General features: G+C 42.2%; 1 protein-coding gene across 1 annotated transcript in view; it reads right to left on the bottom strand.

The window, feature by feature from the left end:
- The window catches only part of ERC2 (ELKS/RAB6-interacting/CAST family member 2), a 976,082-nt gene that overhangs the window by 365,376 nt on the left and 590,892 nt on the right, over positions 1 to 19,814 (bottom strand). Inside the window, exon 14 of the mRNA XM_012805132.1 lies at positions 2,436 to 2,596. Coding sequence (XP_012660586.1) covers positions 2,436 to 2,596 — 161 coding nt within the window. The remainder of the gene's footprint in view (positions 1 to 2,435; positions 2,597 to 19,814) is intronic.

The raw sequence follows: 19,814 nt of genomic DNA, 5'->3' as shown, positions 1-19,814 counted from the left end.
GTAGCTGGGGACTTCAGTCAATTTATTTGCCCTATCCCTGTGTCCTTCCTGGTACTGCTCATATGTTGGGCTTCTAGGACAGTAAATAGTGAATAGAGTCCATATTTGGCTTAATGAAGCAGGGCTTTGTTACTTTTACCAAAAGAATTAACAGAGGAATTTTATATTTATTTTGCAGTGGCAGCAGATTAAGCACTTGAGCAGTAATGTGGCAACGCACCAAAAGAGGTCTTAGTTAGGTGCGATCTGAAATCATGAAGTTAAGTGGGAAAACATACACACAGAAAAGGTTTGTATGTTTTAAAAAAATAAATCCACATTTTAGATAAATGATAGTCTTCACAAAGCATGTTAAACAAATGACATATTTTCATTGGCTGACAGTGCAAATAACACACGCACGTTATTTGCTGTGTGCCAACCCCTCTGCTGAGCGCCTCTCCTCACAACCACCCCATGCAAACCATTACAGGAGGATACTGAGGGGTCAGTGTGGTGCAAGGGCATTTCCCCCAAGTCACAAGCCACCAAGTGGAAACAACAGGATTCCGACCCAGGTCTGATGACTCCCAAACCTGCGTACTTCACCATCATGTATTCTCTCCAAATGCTTGAAGTATATGCTCTTTTTATAAACAGAAAGTAATAAAAGTTTCCATTTAATGGCACAATAAATCAGGAGATGTATTGTTAACTTGGGATCAGCTGGAAAACAAGCAGAAAAACAGGGCTGGACTTGACACAGAACAACACATAAGGAGGCAGGAATGAGACAGATGAATGGAAAAGAATTAAGGCTGATGGGATCAATCTGCCTATATTGTTACTATGTTAATACTGGTATTGGTTATTGCTAATAAATTATTGATCAAGGCGATAATGTCACAGACACTTGAAATACTTTTCTTCTTAGCTACATAAAATTCAAACACCAGCATTCAATGTATTCACTCATTCGACAATTATTAAGCTCCTTCCACATGCCAGACACTGTTCTAGGCCACAAATAGTTACTGAGCACCTAGAAATGTCCCAGCACTGCTCAAGGCAGCGTGATTATTGCAGTGACTCAAACAGACAAAAGTTCCAGATCTGACCAAGTTCATATAAGCTCCTCGAGAAAATGAGGTAGTAGGAAGGGAGTTTGAGGTGGAAGACCTTGACTTTAATCTTGGCCAGATGGCCGTAAGCATATTATTTGAATCTCTCTGAGTCTGAGTCCCTTACCTCTAAAATGAGTATAATATCTGTTTTTATTATATCATCTTTTATTAGGAAAAATGCTACTTTATATGTGAAAAAAAACTACTTCTTCTTTGGTCTTGGAGAAACTGAGGTAGTTGATGAGGAATAAAAGTTTTGTTCTCATTATTAAATCCTTCAAAATACTTCATTCTACATTTTCCATGATCTAAGCTTTCTGGGTTTAATGTTAACCACGTGTAAGACTTGCTGGGTCACAATAAGGTCACGTCCAGACCTACTCACCAATTTCAAAGTCTGTGTTACAGGCTTAAGGTACCATAATTAGGAATGTGTCCCCTTATCATGGAAGGAAGTTAGATTTAAATTATATCTTACTGATTATTTCATCTTAAAACTTATATAGAGAGATGCTAATTCTTGACCTGTTACTTAGAAATAGACCCATTACGACTGATAATTACTGAGCTCTTCCAGTGACTCTCTCTCCCATGTCTCTCCATGACGATATCATTGCACTGTGAGGACTGAATGAGGCGGGTGTAAGTAGGGGTGTCACAGGACAACAGGAATGACCATTTCCCAACTCTCAGTTGCACTTTACTGAGTAAAGCCAAGAAAGCAATTGGTCCCAGTCTAATCTGCCTCCCACACCTACACAACCTCCCCCCAAGTGGAATGTGTAGGAGGCCGGGGGCAATGGGATTTCCAACCTATTTTTATCAGCCCAGCAAATCAGAGTTCTGCTTTCTAAACAAAGACATGCCAACCTTGAGACTCTGTGAAAGCCAACACAGGCCAGGCATTGTACACAAGTGAAAAGAATACAATTAGCAGAGTTATAGTCACAATTAGGAAATACCTCCTCAGAAAAGTTTCCAGTTAACTCTGAGCACTGCTCAAATTACCATTGTGCTTAATGAGGGTTCTGCCTCTTGGCTGGCTCAGACTTTGTGACGGATCTCTGAACACCAGCACCATCCACAAAGCACAGATGCACAAAATCGAATGCTGGAGGTACATTAAATTTTAAATCATAGATGTGAAAACCAAATTGAGACATCCAAGTTGTAACTCAGAAATAAGAAACACAGTCTCAGAAATGACTAGCCAAGTGTTAAGTAAATTATTCTTTCTCTGAGCTCTTTCTTCATCTTCTCTTAGCCCTTCTCCGCTCCCACCCTCAACGAGGTTAGAAGAGAGAGGCTGTGAAGGCAAAACTGGGTACTCACTTCATCTCCAGTATCTCCTCCAGCTGTTTCCTCCTCTCCATCCGGAGGTTGGCCAAGTGTGCCTCTTTCTCAGCCAGGGACTGCTGCGTGGAGGCCAGGCGGGCTTTGGTGGCATCCAGCTCCTGCCTGGTCTTCTCCAATGCCGTCATCAGTTCTTCTATCTGAAAGGCATATGGAGTTTGGGGTGTTATTCCTCCTTCATCCAAGCACCATGCATCCTTTGCTAGGCTGTGTTCTAACAATATACACGCAGGGGCGTGGGAACTGTCCTTGAACTGGGGCACCTGTGTCTTGGAGCCATGGAAACATCCACATTTCTCCAAGGTCCATGTTCAATCAGATTGCTTAATAACCTTTAGAGCAACTATTTAATGTTGTATATTAGACACGGGGAGGGTTGTGTGACTGGCTTGACCCAATTTCAACCTATGTTTGGCAAAAATCTCAGATTCTTCCTCACAGCTGAAGGAAGGCACCCCTCAAATGCATTTTGTTCAGCACAATATCCTTTTGTGCGTAGGCCCCAGAGTACTTTGACAAAAAGTTAATCTACATGTTTCAGATTCATTCATGTTTTTAACCTATCAAAGCCTTGTTTGGTAAAAGCTATTCTATGTCCGAGGGGCCTCAGGAGCCCCTCTCTCCTCACCTCCCTGACTTACATTCAGGAAACAAGGTTTGGCCAAAAGTAAACAGAATTCCAGCCACAAAAGGTTCAAGTTTGGTTTGCCCTGAAGTTTGAGAGGGTTCTAAACTTGAAATAAATGACATGTAACTTTTATAGGGTGCTAATACACCATAGAAATAAGCCAGACTATCAAATATCCAGGATTTTCAGCCAGGTCCCAAAAACTTGGACCACGGAGCCCTGAGGCAAGGCCTTACCCTCCCAAACCATCAGGGACTTTTAAAAGCCAACACACAACAAAGCGGGCTGGTGTTTATAGTTATGTTCCAGAGACTTCCGTGGAGCAAGCTGGTAAAATGCCATCCCTTGCACAGACGCAGGCCGCATCCACCCTGCTGATCCAAAATCATGGTTCCAGGAAGTTTCTAGATTCCACAGCTGATGTTTGGCTTTTTAAACCACCCCTTCCAGCTGAACTTGGCAATATAGGCTCATCCATCACTAAAGTCAACAGAACACCCTTCAAAATGTGTCAATGACATGTTAAGTTCCAATTCATAAAGACTTTCTACACAATTTCTTCAGTTTTATATGGAATTTATTCAGAATAAGCCTTATAGTTCACATCCAAGGTAAATTACATGCTTTTAAGATTCAGAAAACCATCCATTTTGCCCTGATAAAAAGAGGAAACTTAATGACCGTGTAATTTAAATCAAAGCCCAAACCAAAAACTGTTTGAAAAGCAAAGAATATAAAGGATAACCTATGGAAGTCACAGAACTACACCTATTTAACTATCAAATCCATAGCATTATTCTTTAACGTTATAAATATGTGACATTGAAAAGCATTTAATAAGCTGTTTAGTTTCACATACAAGTTCATACAATATCGGAAGTAGTATTAGAAGCTCTTCTACAAAGCAATACTTGATGAGGCTAACATAGTTTTTATTTCTCTTCTCCTTTTTCCTATTTTTGATATATTCAACAGCAGTGTCCAAAAATATCAGAATTATGGTAATTCCAAATGCCAATTCAGATAGTCTTTCTGAGCCTCTATATAAGATGTCCTATGTCCTCAGGACCACATTTCCTTTATTTCAAACATACTACTGATTCCAGAGGAAGGGAGGTCTCCGGGATTTGCATCTTTTGAAGCTGATCTGTCTGTAATCTATAGACACAGAGCTATTTAACTGGGGTTCCAAGGCCTTAGTCCACCGGCTACCAGACTGCTTAGGGCAGTCAGCAACTAGTTTGACATTAACCCAACCTTCAGTTACACTTAGAGTAATGACTTGTAGGCTGCACCAGTCATTCCCACAGTAACAGCATGGAGAAACCTGGGCACCTAGAACATGTAACCCAGAGATCTCACTGACGAACATGCCACTGGCTTCCATTGGTAACTGTGAGTGTGAGGTGAGACTGCTATTCTCAAGACCTTGGAAGCAGAATTTTGAAACAGCTCCCCAGGCCAGAGCTTCTCCCTTGTCCTAATTTGTATGCTCCTGGGCAGGGGATGTTGCACCCTGTGGACTGGGGGTCACTGGCCTTAGATGCCCACTTCTCGTCTGAGCACAACACTGCTTCTCTCTAATGTTTGCAGTCACTCTACCCTGGGAGTCTCAATTTCCTTGAGAATGCCTCTGGTGCTTCCTATATGTAATGTCTGATAGTTGTGCAAGCTATTTTCTTTGCTGCCAAAACATGGGCCTTAAAAAGCTAGCAATGTTTTCCCTGTGGTAGCCATTAGGGTGTTCACAGTATTCTAGTTCTCTCTTTCTGATGGACACATGCCAGGACTAGACTTCCCTTCTCTCTTTAAGGGGTGGCTTGGGCTGAACAAACCACTGTCCAGTCTAGACAGAGGCAGTTAACTGATAGCATGCAACGCCAACCTTCACCTTTCCCAACATGGTGACAAGAGAAGTTGTAGAGGACACCTCTTTTAGCCTGAGTCCCTGAGTGACCACAGTGAAGCCCAAGACCAACCCACAACACATAAGCAAGACATAAACTTTACTGTGCTACACCACTGAGATTGGGCCTGTTACTCTCAGCACAACTTGGCCCATTGTGACTAGTGAACCGTCCAATTTCTTATCAAGTGCTCCACACCTGCCTCCATCTTCCCCTCCTCCGGCCATTTCTCATCAAGAGGAAATAGCTTGTTATTCTTATTATCCCACGGAATTTCTACACCTTTAGGCCACTGGTACCTTCCTTCTTGCCAAATGTCTTTTCTTAATGTGTACCTTGCACAGATAAATATTCCCCCAAATCTATCCTCCCCTTCTTGGAAGTTATTTTTTACTGATCATATAAATGTAGTTTCTATCTTAATAACCAACAGATTAAAATCATGGCATCGCTTACTAACTGTGTGACTGAGACAAGTTCCTTCATCTCTCTCAGCTGTACTTTCCTCATCTGTAAACAAGGGATCATGCCACTTTCTTATTAGGTATTTGTAAGCACATTAAGGGAGAGGATATAGCCCATAAGACATTTATTCTCCTTCTAACTGATATTTTTTCTGATAGTAAGAATAAAGTGTATTCATTGTCCAGAATATGAAATGTGCAGATCTGAAAATTTAAAAATTTTCATTTGAAGATTAAATAATAACATGATTTGTATTTTTCATTTCAGATTAATATGAAGGTACCCACATTAGGTTACAATATTTGCACTTAATAATTAAGGTCCCTGAATAACATATTTTTAGTTAACACCCTCCCAAATCCTACCACCTAGAAATAAACATTACAAATATTTGGTTACCTCTATCTGTATATAAAAATAGTTATAACTATTTAAACTGCACACAAACTTTATGGCCACCCTGTATTTGTGTAATGTAACTGAGATGCCATCTACACACACACATATATATACACATATAAATATGCAATTTTTATATATCCATGAAAAGCATATCATGAGCACTTTTTCTTTGTAATTAAACAGTCTTTTGGAAATCCAGTTCTAATGAGTGAATGGTACTCTGTCTACTTCCCATCCTCCTGAAATGGACGCTTCCCTTAGCATTACTGTCTGAATGTTTATGTCCCTTTCCAAATTCATAAGTTGAAATCCTAACCCTAACCTGACAATATTAGGAGGTGGGAATTCCGGGAGGTGATTAAGTTGTGGGGGCAGAGCCTTCATGAATGGGATTAGTGTCCTTATAAGGGAAGCTCTAGGGAGCTTGTTTGCCCCTCCCACCGTGCAAGGCACAGCAAGAAGTCAGCGATTTGCAACACAGAAGAGGACTCTCACCAGAATCTGACACGCAGGCTCCTTGATCCTGGATTTCCCAGTCTCCAAAACGGTGAACAGTAAATTCCTGTTGTCTAAAAGCCACCTAGTCTATGGTATTGTGTGCCAGCAGCCCCCGTGGACTGACACACAAGAAATCTATTTCCCTGTTTCTTTTGCAAATTCCTCACCTTCCTGCAGTCTGCAACTGGGTCCTTCCCTTTGTGATTCTGTACTGGAGACATTTTCCTCATCCATGTAGATACTCATGAGATGGACTAAAGTGTGTCTCCATAGCTCTCCCATCTGTGTAGCTGCCTCTCCAACCTTTACCTCTCTTTGTTCACTTTACAGCTTTTACTTGTACCTAACCACCTGTTGGTTCCATCTGGATGCCCTGTTATCATCTCTTTAAGTTGAGGATGACCAAAAACTGACTGTTGATCCTTCAGCTATGGATCTAATATGTCTAACCAAACCCCTACCACCTGCCCCCACACTCTCAACCTGCCAGGAACTAACACAACCACTATTTTGGTCTAACACCCTGATCTTTTCTCAGTCGCTCATGTTCAACATCTCAGAACCACATTTTTCTCTTTCCTTTTCCATTCATCACCAAACCTATAGCTCTATTTTGGAAACACCTCTTAGATTCATCATTCCTGTCTATTATTACTTTTGACACCCAAGCTCAGGTCCTTTCTCCTCCCACATGCGTGATAAGGGGTTAAAAATAATTACATATACATATATCCATGTATGTGTCCTGACACACATGAACATCTGTGTGCGGGTGGATTCCAAGCCTCTGTCCCTGCCCTTATTTTAAGTGAGGAGATGGCTTTGCCTGATCAGCTTCTTTCCACTGTAGCATATTTCTCAGGCAGGTCTGTTCCTGGGTTTTATAAAACAGAATTAGCAAGTGGGTTACAGACTAAAGCTATGAAATTGGATGCAATGGGATAGGCTTTAAAAATATTCTAAGATGGCTGGGCACAGGGGCTCACGTCTGTAATCCCAGTACTTGGGAGGCCGAGACAGGTGGATTGCCTGAGCTCCTGAGTTCAAGACCAGCATGAGCAAGAGCAAGATCCCATCTCTAAGAAAATAGCTGGGCATTATGGCAGGCACCTGTAGTCTCAGCTACACCAAAGACTGAGGCAAAAGAATTGCTTGAACCCAAGACTTTGAGGTTGCTGCAAGCTGTGATGCCACGGCACTCTACCGAGGGTGACCAAGTGAGACTCTATGTCTCAAGAAAAAGAAAATATTCTCAGATGATCTATATAATAGAAGCAGGAGAAATAAGAAAGGGAAGGAAGAAGAAAGAGCCTTGGGGCTGAGACAGAGTTTGTTTTAAGGGCAGAATAAGAGAAATGGAAAGAAGAGAGAGGGGTAGGAATAAAGTTTCTAAGGGTCATTCCTAGACTCCTAAGTTGTTTTCTAAAGACAGTTTGAAAGCTGGACTTCCCTTTTGATTTTTTTTCTCAGCTATTTTCACTGTCTTTGAACTAAGCTTTGCCCATCTGAGATTCAAAGAAGTTCCCCAGAAATTATTGCAGTAACTTGTCTCCCAGTGCCTTGAAAACATTCCTAAACCATCCATATTCCTCAAAAGCAATAACTGGCCTGGCCCCAGCATCTCTAAGATTCCTATTATCCATAGCACTGGTTTTCATACTGTGTCCCTAAGACCATCAGGGGTTCTATAAAGGTGTCTAGAGGCTGATAAAGAGATTAGTGGAATGGGCAGGGGAGTGTGAGTCAGCAGAGGTCTGAGTCCACCATCCCACACTCCAGGGGAGTTATTCTGTTTTACCTGCTTTACATATGGCATTCCACTGGGATTTAAATTAAAAACTTAAAAAATATATAATATTTTAAAACATGCTAATGGTTAAAAGCATGGATTATGAAGCCAAACTGTACCAATAATATCTGTGCCCCTAACTAGTTAGGGAACCTCAGGAGAGTATGTGAGTCTCCTCATCCGAAACAACAGAATTATTGAAAGTCATTACATGAAGCAATGAATGTAAAGCTCTTAGTGCTGGGCCCGGCAAACACAAAAACACTCAGTACCTACTTAACACAAAAGGTAACACAGTACAATGGCTAGGAACATGATTCAGGAGCTAGCCACTTACTCACTGTGCACCTCTAAGTGACTTATACAAAATCAGAGCTTCAAGTTTCTCACTTGTGAAGTGGGGCTCATAAAAGAACTCAAGTCAAAGAGTCTTTGTAAGGATCAAATGAGTTAACACATGCAATGCTCTGAGAACAATGCCTAGCTCTTGGTGCCACAGAAGTGTCGGCTCCTGTTAATATAGTTCCTCGTTAAGTATTCAGCCTATTTTTTGTTTGCTTATTATTGCATTCACCTATCCCCAAGCACACGCACCACCGGACTGGCCCTCTGCTCGCTCCTCTGCTTACTGAAACTGCCCATTGTTCAAGGCTCTGTCTATACCCAGCCTCCTTCATAGCATGCAGCAAATAAAAGCTGGAGCTCTGGAAGCAATCAGACCTGGGTCAAGTTTTGATTCCACCTATAGGATCTCTGACCTCAGACCAATCATAACCCAATGCTTCCTAAACTTTGCTGAATGTTAGAATCCCTCAGGAAGCTTTTAAAAGTCTTGACACTGTGGTCACACTCCTCCCAATTAAATCAAACTATTTGAGGGTGGGAGCCAGGCATCTGTATTCTATTAAAGATCCAGGTGATTCCAAAGTACAGCCATGTCTAGGAACCCTAGGCATTGCTGACCTCTCTAAGCCTGTAGATCCTCCCCCTATAAAGTAGAGAGGAGACAGAAGCTTCCACACAGGACTGACATGAGCGTAAAGCAATGCTCTATACTCCGCAAATGCTCTGTACTCAGCCCTCTCTGCCCAACGCCCTGGAAGTGGCTGGCACATGCCAGATCCTAGCCACATCACCTCCACCCAACCCAAGTGCCTACAATTTTTACCACAACGCCCATTCTGCACAGTGCCTACGCTTAGCTGCTGCAACTAACTAGGTTGTAATCCCTGGAGGGCAGAGACCGTGCCTCCGTCTTCTTTGGAAGCCCCTTCAGCACCTGACACTGTCCCACTGTCCACACTCAATAAATACCTGCACAATGGGAGGAAAGGGAACACAAAGACAGGATTCTGAAACACTCTCCTTTGACCCACTTAGTGCAATGATAGATGAAGTGTAAGTCCAAACTTGATACTTTGTTACCCCATAAATCAGTGGTCCCCTTGCTATCCTCACAAAATGCCCACAAGTTCTTGTTCTCCGTTTGCCTCAAGTGCCTTCCCTTTGCTATAGAGAGGAGGGGGCTCAGCTCCTGAAGGATGGAGGCCCTGTGCTCACTCACCGCCCACCCCAGCAGTAGCCAGGAGTGCCTGAGAATCCACAAGTGCCACAGAAGCACAGTAAAAATGGCCCAGATTCTGCACTGGGTAGCAGCCGGCAGCTTGCGGTCCTGTTCTATGTTCCACATGCTCTGTCCTGGGGCCTAGAGACATACGCGCCTTACTTCCTTCATTCTATCACCTGGCTGGGTGTCTCCCACCTGCCAGGCACTTGGCTAGACAGCAGCCAGACTATAGAAGTGGTCTCGTTTGTCAGGGAAGCTCAGAATCAAACAGTCATTTAATCATAATTGTGATTTTTAAAATTAAAATATTAAGTAAAAGTATCGAGTGATGAAAAAGAATAAAACAGCAGGTGATCTTGCCCGAGGAACTGTGGCCAGCCTCCCTCAGATAGCAGGTAGGAGAAGCCTGGTAAAGAGAAGGGGTGGCCCAGGCCGAGAAGGCTCTAAGACCCTATTCTTTAGGGAAGTGCTGCTTGGAGAATCAGTGATTCGGAGCCAAGAAAAGCTTTTGAGAAATCCAGCAGGAAAGCGATCCATTTGTCGCTATCTTTTCCTTTTAGAAACACATCTATCGTAATTCACCAACCTACAGTAGAAAAATAGTCTGAAGAAGAAGGTATTTAATTCCTAAAATGCCATTCTCAGGGAAAATAGGATTCACAACAACCTCAGAAGTCTTCTAGAATGCTCAAGATGTTCCATTTTAATGTCTTCGAAGGTCCCCAAACATGGCAAAATTGGAATTAGGATCCTATATCTAGAAAGCTAATATTTTATTTTAAAATACATTGGCTTGATATTATATATTCTAGGACATAATAATTAAAGGCTTCTTTAAGCTAGAGGTCAACCCATCGACTAAAAAAACAAAACTTCAACTAATTGTAGGCCATTTTTTATTTTATTCATTCTATACTGCAGATCATAAAAAGCTGTCTTCCAAAATAGTTCAGTCACCAGGAAATTTCAACTGTATTTGAATAATTCATAACCGTACACTTTGAAAATGAAGCCATCAAATGGGTTTCTAAAGAGTCTCGTGTTTACGTGTGGCTCTGGAGAAACTATCGGATCTTTTAACGTGAACAGCGGAGCCTTAAAACAATAAAATAAAAAACCTGTTTAAGACCTTAAATCATTAACATGTGTTGACTCAAACTTACACATACATTTGTGTGAACTAAATATCTGAAAGCTCACCTCGCTCTCGGTGATCTGCCAGGATCCCGCTCCGAGTGCTGTATGTGTCCCCCCCACCCCCCGCACACACGACGACTTCCCATGCTTTTCAAGAGGCTTGCCTGGTGAAAGCTGATATTCAAACATTTTGATAAAACAGTTTTCCCCTTAAATTACAAGCTAGTATTGAGCTGGTGTGTATTTTGTGCTCATGATTTGAAAAATTTAAAGCCGTATTTTAAAAACAGACAGGCCTCTTCTGCGTCAGGCTCCCCCAGCCATCCTGGTTTCCTGTCTTCATTCCACCTTGAGTGCAAGAGGATGGTAGTTTTCACTTTGCACCAGAACACAGAGCCACTGAAATCCCCTTGTCCCAGGTTACAGCAAATCCGGAATGTGAATTGGCCCTGTGGGAGTAGCTGGACTTGGCCCAGCTCTGCTCTGGGCACAGAAGGTCACCCTGAGATCAGAAGGTGAAGATAAATGCATCAACCCCCTTGCGGGCAGCGGCAACTTCTCAGACAGTGGTGCTGTGGGCTGAAGGATCCGTTAAAACGTGGATGACTAATCTTATTTTTCCAATTACTCTTATCTGACATTTCTATCTCCTCCTCCCTCCCACCTCCCATGGCTGCCTTAGAGTGACACCTTTTGGAAAAGGTTGAAAATGAAAATCCCCAGGCTGCTTTCTGCCTGGACCTGACCATTCCCAAGGTTATGTTTGTGATTTGTTGTCTTTTCATTGAAGTTTAAGCATCTAGGAGCTTTGCTTAAATATGTTACCTGTGATGCTTCCATTTTAAACAAATACCCACATCAAGCAAATTTATTTAGGCTGGAGCTCTTTACTTTTGACTTGACTTCAAATTCTTCCTTTCCCCTTTCTCTTCCCAGGCTTATCAACCAAACTCCAGGCCCTAAGCAAAGAGAGATGGGAAGAAATGTGCAAAAATACATACATCTGATTTAACAGAGTCCGTTCAACGGGGTCAGAGGACTAATGAATGACAGTTGCTCGTGTCATGCCTAATAGAAAGAGGGATTCCAAGACAAAACGTGTTCTGCAGTCAAATAATTTTGAAGAACTCGGCTAAAATTAAACTGCAGGTTTGATACCGCAAGAATCATCAGCACTTTTAACATGCCAGTGCACACTGTGAATACTTTTCGGCCTCCAGATAGAAATGGGCAAAGCACAGAAATGTGTATTTCACATAAACACTAGTGTTCGATAAACACGTAAAAATTCTCTCCAAAAAAAAAAAAAATGCCCTTGAGCATTCTTCCATCCAGATGGGGTTGGGCTTGGTGAAACCTGAGAAAAAGGCTGTGTGGCCCTGTCTCTGTGTATGTGTAGCGTAGGTACACCCTGAGTAGCTGGGAAGCTTGCTTTATTTTGTGTGTGTCACCCTTCTGCAGCATGGCAAAGAGCTGGCCTTTTCCCTAACTGGCTGGGACGTTCTTGAGAAGCAGTGTAGGCATGGTGAAGGACCCGAACTCCCCAGCCAGACAGCTTGGATCCTAACCACGCTCTGGCTGCTGGCTGGCTCTGTGATTCTGAGAATCGAAAACCTCTATGTGCATCAGTTTTCTCTTCTGTAAAATGTGAATAATTACTGCGCATCCCAGGACCTTGTGAGGAACATCTGAGCTACAACAGCTGTTTGCGTGGTACACAGTAAGAACACAGCAGAGGACCATCACCAACAGTGGTATTAGTTGATAACTCTGGTGCTTAGTTTTCAGCCTATAAGAGGATGAATAAGCAAAAAAGAGGGCTGGATTTCCATATTTTTTTTTGAGACAAAGTCTCACTTTGTCACCTTGGTAGAGTGCTGTGATATCCTAGCTCACAGCAACCTCAAACTCTTGAGCTCAAGTAATCCTCTTGCCTCAGCCTCCTGAGTAGCTGTGATTGCAGGCACCTGCCACAACGCCTGGCTATTTTTAGAGATGGGACCTCACTCTTGTGCAGGCTGGTCTTGAACTCCTGAGGTCAAGAGATCCACCTGCCTCAGCCTCCCAGAGTGCTAGGATTTCCACATTCTTATATATTTCAGAAAGACATCTTATTTTTCATCTTCAAAGAAATGGCAGATGTTTTACCATGAGATCTACTTTATTGACAAACCAAATTAATCCCACACAAAATGAGCATTACTCATGGTTTAATCTTACTTAGGCTAAGTTCCAAACAGAAAGATGAAGCCACCAGGGAAGATAATAGAGCAGTGCTATCCAGCAGAACGTCCCCCAGGGGGAAAGTGTTTAATTGGTACTGCCTAGTGCACCTGCTACATGGGTCTGTGTGACACTTCAAATGTGGCTGGTGCACCCTAAGACCTGAATTTTTAATTTAATTTAATCTTAATTAATTACAATTTAAATGGAAATAGCCCCATGGCTAGTGTTACTGTCTTAGAAAGAGCAGTATCAGAACACCCAATATTCACAAGTTTGCTGTCCAGTGGCGATGTGCAGATGTTATTTCAACCTTTGTAGAAAGTTTCAGGGTTTTTTGATCATAGGAGAAAAACTTTCCACTTCCTTTAAATTCAGTGTAACTCATGAATTACCATTTGATCCAGTGATTCTATTGGGGGATTCATTCTAAGAACATAATAAGGGATGGTCCCAAAGGGATTTATTGTAAAGATAGAAACATATTCACTACAATGTTATTTATAAAAATCAGAATAAAATATGTATGGGTGTACGGACTTGTACACTACACCACTACACATAAAAACTTATATATAGGTATACACCTTCCAGAAAAATGAGTTCAAGAAACTATGGGGGGTCTGTGATATGTGTGTGTAAAAGTATCACAAAGAACCTGGAAAACAAATTATGAGCATCCAATTGTTTTGATGTTGGTCAGACATTAAACACTAAGTAGAAATATTTAGTGTAAAGATATTCATGAATAAAATAATCATTGGAAAAAATGTCTAGAAGGAAATTCATCTTTAAAATATTCATTATGGGTTTATTTCTAAGCTCAGAGATTTCATATAATCTATATTATTCTTCATCCTTATTGTTATGAATATGCATTATTAATGTAAAAAAATAGAGTATGTTTTAAAATTTCAACCAAGAAAAGTCTGCATAGAAAGTATTTCTGCTCCCAAGGAAAATAAGTCCCTAGCAGACCATAGCCTCTAAGGGCCAAGAGTGGAGCAGGCCTCCAGAATAGGACAGGGCCTGCTGACAGCATTATGGTGGCAGCCACCCTCAGCCAAAATGACCTTACAATGGGCTGCACTTGCAGACATGGGTGCTTTGGGGTGCCCTGACGCACAACGCACTCTGCTTATTTACCCTTCTTCCCTGGTGAAGTGGGTTTTAGGAATCCAGGACGGTTATTTGCTTGTTGCTTTTGTAATTGTTTAGCATTGCTTGACTTTGTTGTTATTTATTTCTGCAGCACTCAAAATAAGGGGTCACGGCCTAGAAAATCAGACCCATTTGTCTTTGCCACTTGGTCACCTCTATCAGCAGAGTCTGTTCATTGCCATTCAACAAATCAGGGTGGTTTTCTGAAACAGACCTACTTTCTTCTGATACAAGGATCAGTACTGAGACAATTCCAATGAGGAAGGAAGAATGAATTCTCCCATTGCCTTAGCTGTGGAGGAGAAATCTATTGAAGATGACAGATGTCAAGTCTGACTCCTGGCTTGATCCTTCAGGCCTGATCCTTGCATTACAGTTCCGTCTACCTTGAACATCCTTGCATCTTCCCACTGGGGAGAGCATCTCCTAAAACACACGGTCACAGGAGACAACCAGTAGATCACTGTGGCAGGAATGCTGGGAGGGAGAGAAGAAGAAAGGGCCTGTATGCAGAAAGGTAATCACTACCTCTGATTTAAATGATATGGTCTGCCATTTCCCATGTGATACTCACGCATTCCCAAAGAAGCAGGCCATTGAACTGTTGGGTAACTCAAGCTCAGGAAGGGAAAAGGATTTACTTAAGAATGGCAAGTGGTTACTCTTTATCAGGATGTGAGTCTGACTGTTTGAGTACAGATATAATGGAGAAGAGATAAAAGAAACAAGTACTGAGAAGGTCTGGAAGGAAATCCTGAGCCATGAGCCCCTGAAGAGCAAGAAAATCTTTGGCTCATTTCCCTCAGTTTCTCTAGGCTTGAGTACAACATCTAGGAGATAGTCAGCTTCCACAAATGTACAGATGAATAAAAATTAGTGAGTGCATCTTGGGTCCCGTTTGCTTCACTAGAGCTGAATATTCACTGTGCACTTTGATCTCAGCACTGCTCCAAAATGGCTTAACTTTTATATTCCCTTTTAGTCTTCGATTGTTGCATAGTAAGTTACATCAAACGTGGTTGCTCATAGTTCTGGTCAGAAGTCTACACATGGCGTGACTGGGTTCTCCACTGAGAGTCTCACAAGGAGCTCCTATCGAAGTCCTGGCAGGCTGCATTCTCATTTGGAGCCCAGGGTCCATTCCAAGCAGATGTGGTTGAAACAGTATTTTATTCCTTGCAGATGTATGCTTGAGGTCACCATTTCCTTGCCACTCACAGAGGCCACCTGCATTCCCTGCCACATGACCCCCTTAAATTTTTTGAGCCACCAATGGAGAATATCCCTCACATCAAATCCATCTCACCTTTGGACTCACCTTTGACTCACCTTCTTCAGGAAGGGCCTAATCCCTTTCAAGGGCTCACCTGATCAAGTCAAGCCCATCAAGAATAATGTCTATTTCTTAAAGTCAACTGTGGCATATAATGAACCTAATCATGTGAGCGATATCTTCTCCTACCCATCGTCAGCATACTCAAGGTCAGTGAGTCCATTCCCATACACTTAAGGAAGGATCTCTCCCTGAAATAACATAGCTATAAGGACCCTCAGCACAGAATTTTCATATTGTAAATGCCTTCCATCCATGAGGGTGACTACATTACCAGGTGAAATAGGATTGAAGTCAGTGGCCTGACACCTACTGAATCAAGATATGAAATTGACCTTAAGAGTCATCTGATAAAAATTTCATAACTGTGTCGCCTTTTCATAAAAGAGACCATCACACACAGACACACACGTTTTTAAGGGTAATGTCCAACAATAGCTACCAGTGCATGATACGCTAACCTGTAAATACCACGGGCAGGTACTTGTTCCCTTATAACTATAATCCTGGTAAGTAAAAATCATAGTAAAGCTTCATTATCCTTAAACTAAATACATCCTCCAGACTGCTGGCTTGGTTCGCTCCTCAGTGGGAGGAAAGCAAAAACCAGACATAAGGTGCCAGAATGAAATCTTCCACTTCAATTTCTCCTTTATTTAAACCATTTTATAAGGGCTTTATGTTGACCCCATTGCTTCAGGAGGAACAAGGAAATCCTCCCAAATGTGTCCCTGGGGTGCAGCATCCCCCACAGTGACTTGGCTTCCTCCTCTCAGAGCGATTACTGCTATATGGAAAAAACCAATTCTTAATTGGGGAACTTTGGGAAAAATCAGTTCCTACAGAGAAGACTCATAACAAGGACGCCCACCCAAACAGTCAGTTCTCTCCACGTACAGAGCGATTGGTGAAGGGTGTGAGAAACGCCATGTAAGCAAAGCTGACAGACCACACCTCGCTTTTAAAGCTGTTCTGGGGGTTCTCCGCTTCTCTTCCATCTCCAAATGGAATAAATCTCCACGCAATCCCAACAGCAGATCCACTAACCCCTGCCTCATCAGCCAGCCATTTCACATCCCCCTTGGACTCCCGGGAGGGAGACCTTGCTTTCTGGCCATCCTGTGAACTAATGAGAATGGGGTTTTGACACTGGCTCCCTGGACCGTTGCTCTGCTTCTCACCTGCTCCTCGTCGGAGACCATCCCCCAACTCCTCCTAGAGGCTGTGCATTGGTCCCTGGGGAGCCTGGCCGAGAGTGGGTGGATGGCAAGGGTCAAATTCAGCCACTCCTATAAAAACAACCAAAGTACACATCCTGCCACACGTAATTTTCATGGTTAAAAGCAGCAGCTTTTGTTTTTCCTGATTGCTTTGATGCATGGGAACATTCACTGTTCACCCAGGCAGAAATAAAAACACTCAACTCCTGACATGTGACACTTGATTCTTCAAAAATTCACTATAGTGATGAAAAGTTCTTTGTTAGATGGTAAGATCTACATTCACACATATTAAACTCCAGACATCGCCAAATACTTATATCATGCTTTGGAAGTAGACATCTATGTTTTCCCCAAAGGACATTTTCTATAATTTATACCTTTGGACTATATTTTCAAAATAAGTTATTTTTTTTTTACAAGTAGCTTTCTTCACATTAAAAAAATTAACCATTTTGAGGCTCTGCCTGTGACTCAAAGGGTAGGGTGCCAGCCCCATATGCTGGAGATGGAAGGTTCAAACCCAGCCCTGGCCAAAAACTGCAAAAAAAAAAAAAATTAACCATGTTTTTTACCAATATGAGATTAATAGTCTAGTTCCCTATAAAGTAATTAAATGTAATCCTGCACCAAATGAACCCTGGTATCAAATAGTCTCAAGACATATATAAGTGAAGAGGAGGGATTCCCGGCTTGAATGCCAGACAGTCGTTCAAGGATCTGATTGTTCCAGTTGGGGCTTTTTCTCTCTTTTATGGCTTCGCAAATATTTAAATTGCTTTGTTTAAAAATATTTCTTTTTATTTTCCCTCTCTTTTCTTCAACAATGTATGCTGATACCATAAGCCAGAATGAAACCCATGATACCCAGAGTTCAAGAGCAGTAACAGTCTCAATATTTAAAATAAGTAGCAACTAAACCCATATCAAAATGAATACCCCATTTTGACAGGTCGCACTCAGTAACCTTAAAGGCGCCTCCACCTGGGCAATATAGTTCTTCCTGGACTAAAAACAATTAGGCTGTGTAATTTTGGGCTGAATCCCTTCAGATAAACTCTGTGCGCACAGCCGGGCCACTCTCTGGCTGGCGTTGAGGCCCAGGCTGTCAGGCCCACTTCTCTGGTTAATGTCAGTAGCACTATGTATAAAAGGTGACTCCAGTGTGTACAAATGTTGATCTTTAGAGAAGTCATGCCTAGACTCACACACACATCCACTCTTTCGTCTACCAGGTCAACAGCAGGAACAGAGGGCAGCCCAGGAAGGGCCTTGCCAAGAGCAGAGGCTCACTTGTTAGGTTACACAGCCCTCAGGGACTTCCCTGCCCAAGATTAATCCATAATCCTGTTTCGTGTTTAAAAATCCAGGTTCTAAAAGCCTTGCCTATGAGACAGCTTCAGAGGCGATGGGGAAACGTTCTAATGTACAGTAACAAATTGAGTGCCAGCGCAAAGAAGCACGGAAAAGAAAGGAACTGTGTCCAGTGGGTGGCATGCAAGTTGCCTTACCCAAAATCATTCCTTTAAGGTTCCCAAAAGGATGTTAAAATCATAATTTTAATGGCTGGAGTTCCTGCAGGTAAAAAATGGACTAAATAAAATAGTAAAGTGAAAAATGAAATAAAATAAAGACACACACTCAAGTTGAAACCATCAACGATTTCCTGATTACTGCACAAGTTAAGCAAAATCAAGATGTCCTCTGATCGAAAACACAGCCAAGGTGTGGAAGAAACATAATACTCGCTGATGTGACTTCCAAACTAAATTTCATCTGAATACCAAATAGTCAGAAAGCTCTCATCTCAGCTCTGAACAATCCTATTTTTATTACATCAAAATTGTTTCTTCCCTTGCCAACCTCATTCTACCCCTTTTTGCTACAAACTTATTGTCCAGAAAGCTTCCTTTTACAGCTCTAGCAGACTCAATGAAAAATAAAAAAATAGAAGGAATTCCCAATGCTGTAGAAACCATCATGAACATGTTCTCATCTGGAGGATTCTAATAAAGTATAATTCACTCCACTCTACAGCGAAGAAATAGAGGGTCTGGGGCAGACACACTTCTGAACAAGATGGCCACATGCACTCTTCAACACTCCCTGACCACCAAGGTGAGGACACAGCCTGCCGGCCTGGTGGCCCCTTCTGTTTCCATTTAGAGAGAAAGAAAATCATGACAGCTAATAATCTGCATCTCCATTTCAGACTGTGACAGAGCCTGTATTTATAGACGTCCTACTAAGACTTAACTTAAAATGTCTGGCAACAGAAATGGCCTTTTAAAAAGTAAAGGGGACCATGGAAAGAGCGTTTTCTACCCAGGTGCAATGACTTTAATGTAACAAAAGCAGTTCTAGTTTCCAAATATGAAAATTTAAAAAAAGAAAGAGAGAAGGGAAGTCCCCAGGCTTGTCGCCTGGGTTCTGAGGTGTTGTGCATTCTCCATTTGACTCTTCCGTGGAGCTTCCAGTTTGGAGAGGTAGTGACGGTATTTGCACGCATGTATCCAGCATCCTTCCTGCCCTCCACCACATGCCCTAACATACTCTTGCCCTTTGCGATAACTCATGGTAAATCACCATTTCCACTTGTTATACCATGGGTACAAGGAGCCCAAACTCCACAACTAAACAGAATAAGGCATCTTCACATCCATAAACACTGACCTCCAAAATCAAAACATAATTTAAAAAGATGCAGTCCAGTTTCTATTGATTTGCAAGTAAAACACCAATTCCTTCCCTTGGCAACAAGGGCCCTGTTGAGCCCCACCTGCCTACTCATCCACATCCCGTGTCACCCTGGTCCTTGCAGAACTTGTTCTTTCTTTACCGTGCCTTGTTTCCACCCCCCTCCTCCCCAACTCCTCAAATAGGGCATCCTCACGACTGTCAGGTCTTGGCACAAATGTCATCCCCTCCAAAAGGCCCTCTGAGTCCCCTTAGATAAAGCAGCAGCCCACTTCCTACCTGTCCCCAGTATACTTTAGCTCAGCTCCAAGTTTATTTCCTCCATGCCATG

Source organism: Otolemur garnettii, unplaced genomic scaffold (assembly GCF_000181295.1).
Source record: "Otolemur garnettii isolate 467f Iridium unplaced genomic scaffold, OtoGar3 scaffold00002, whole genome shotgun sequence".
NCBI lineage: Eukaryota > Metazoa > Chordata > Mammalia > Primates > Galagidae > Otolemur > Otolemur garnettii.
The sequence above is the reverse complement of the archived record's forward strand: the minus strand, read 5'-3'. Positions and strand labels throughout refer to the sequence as shown.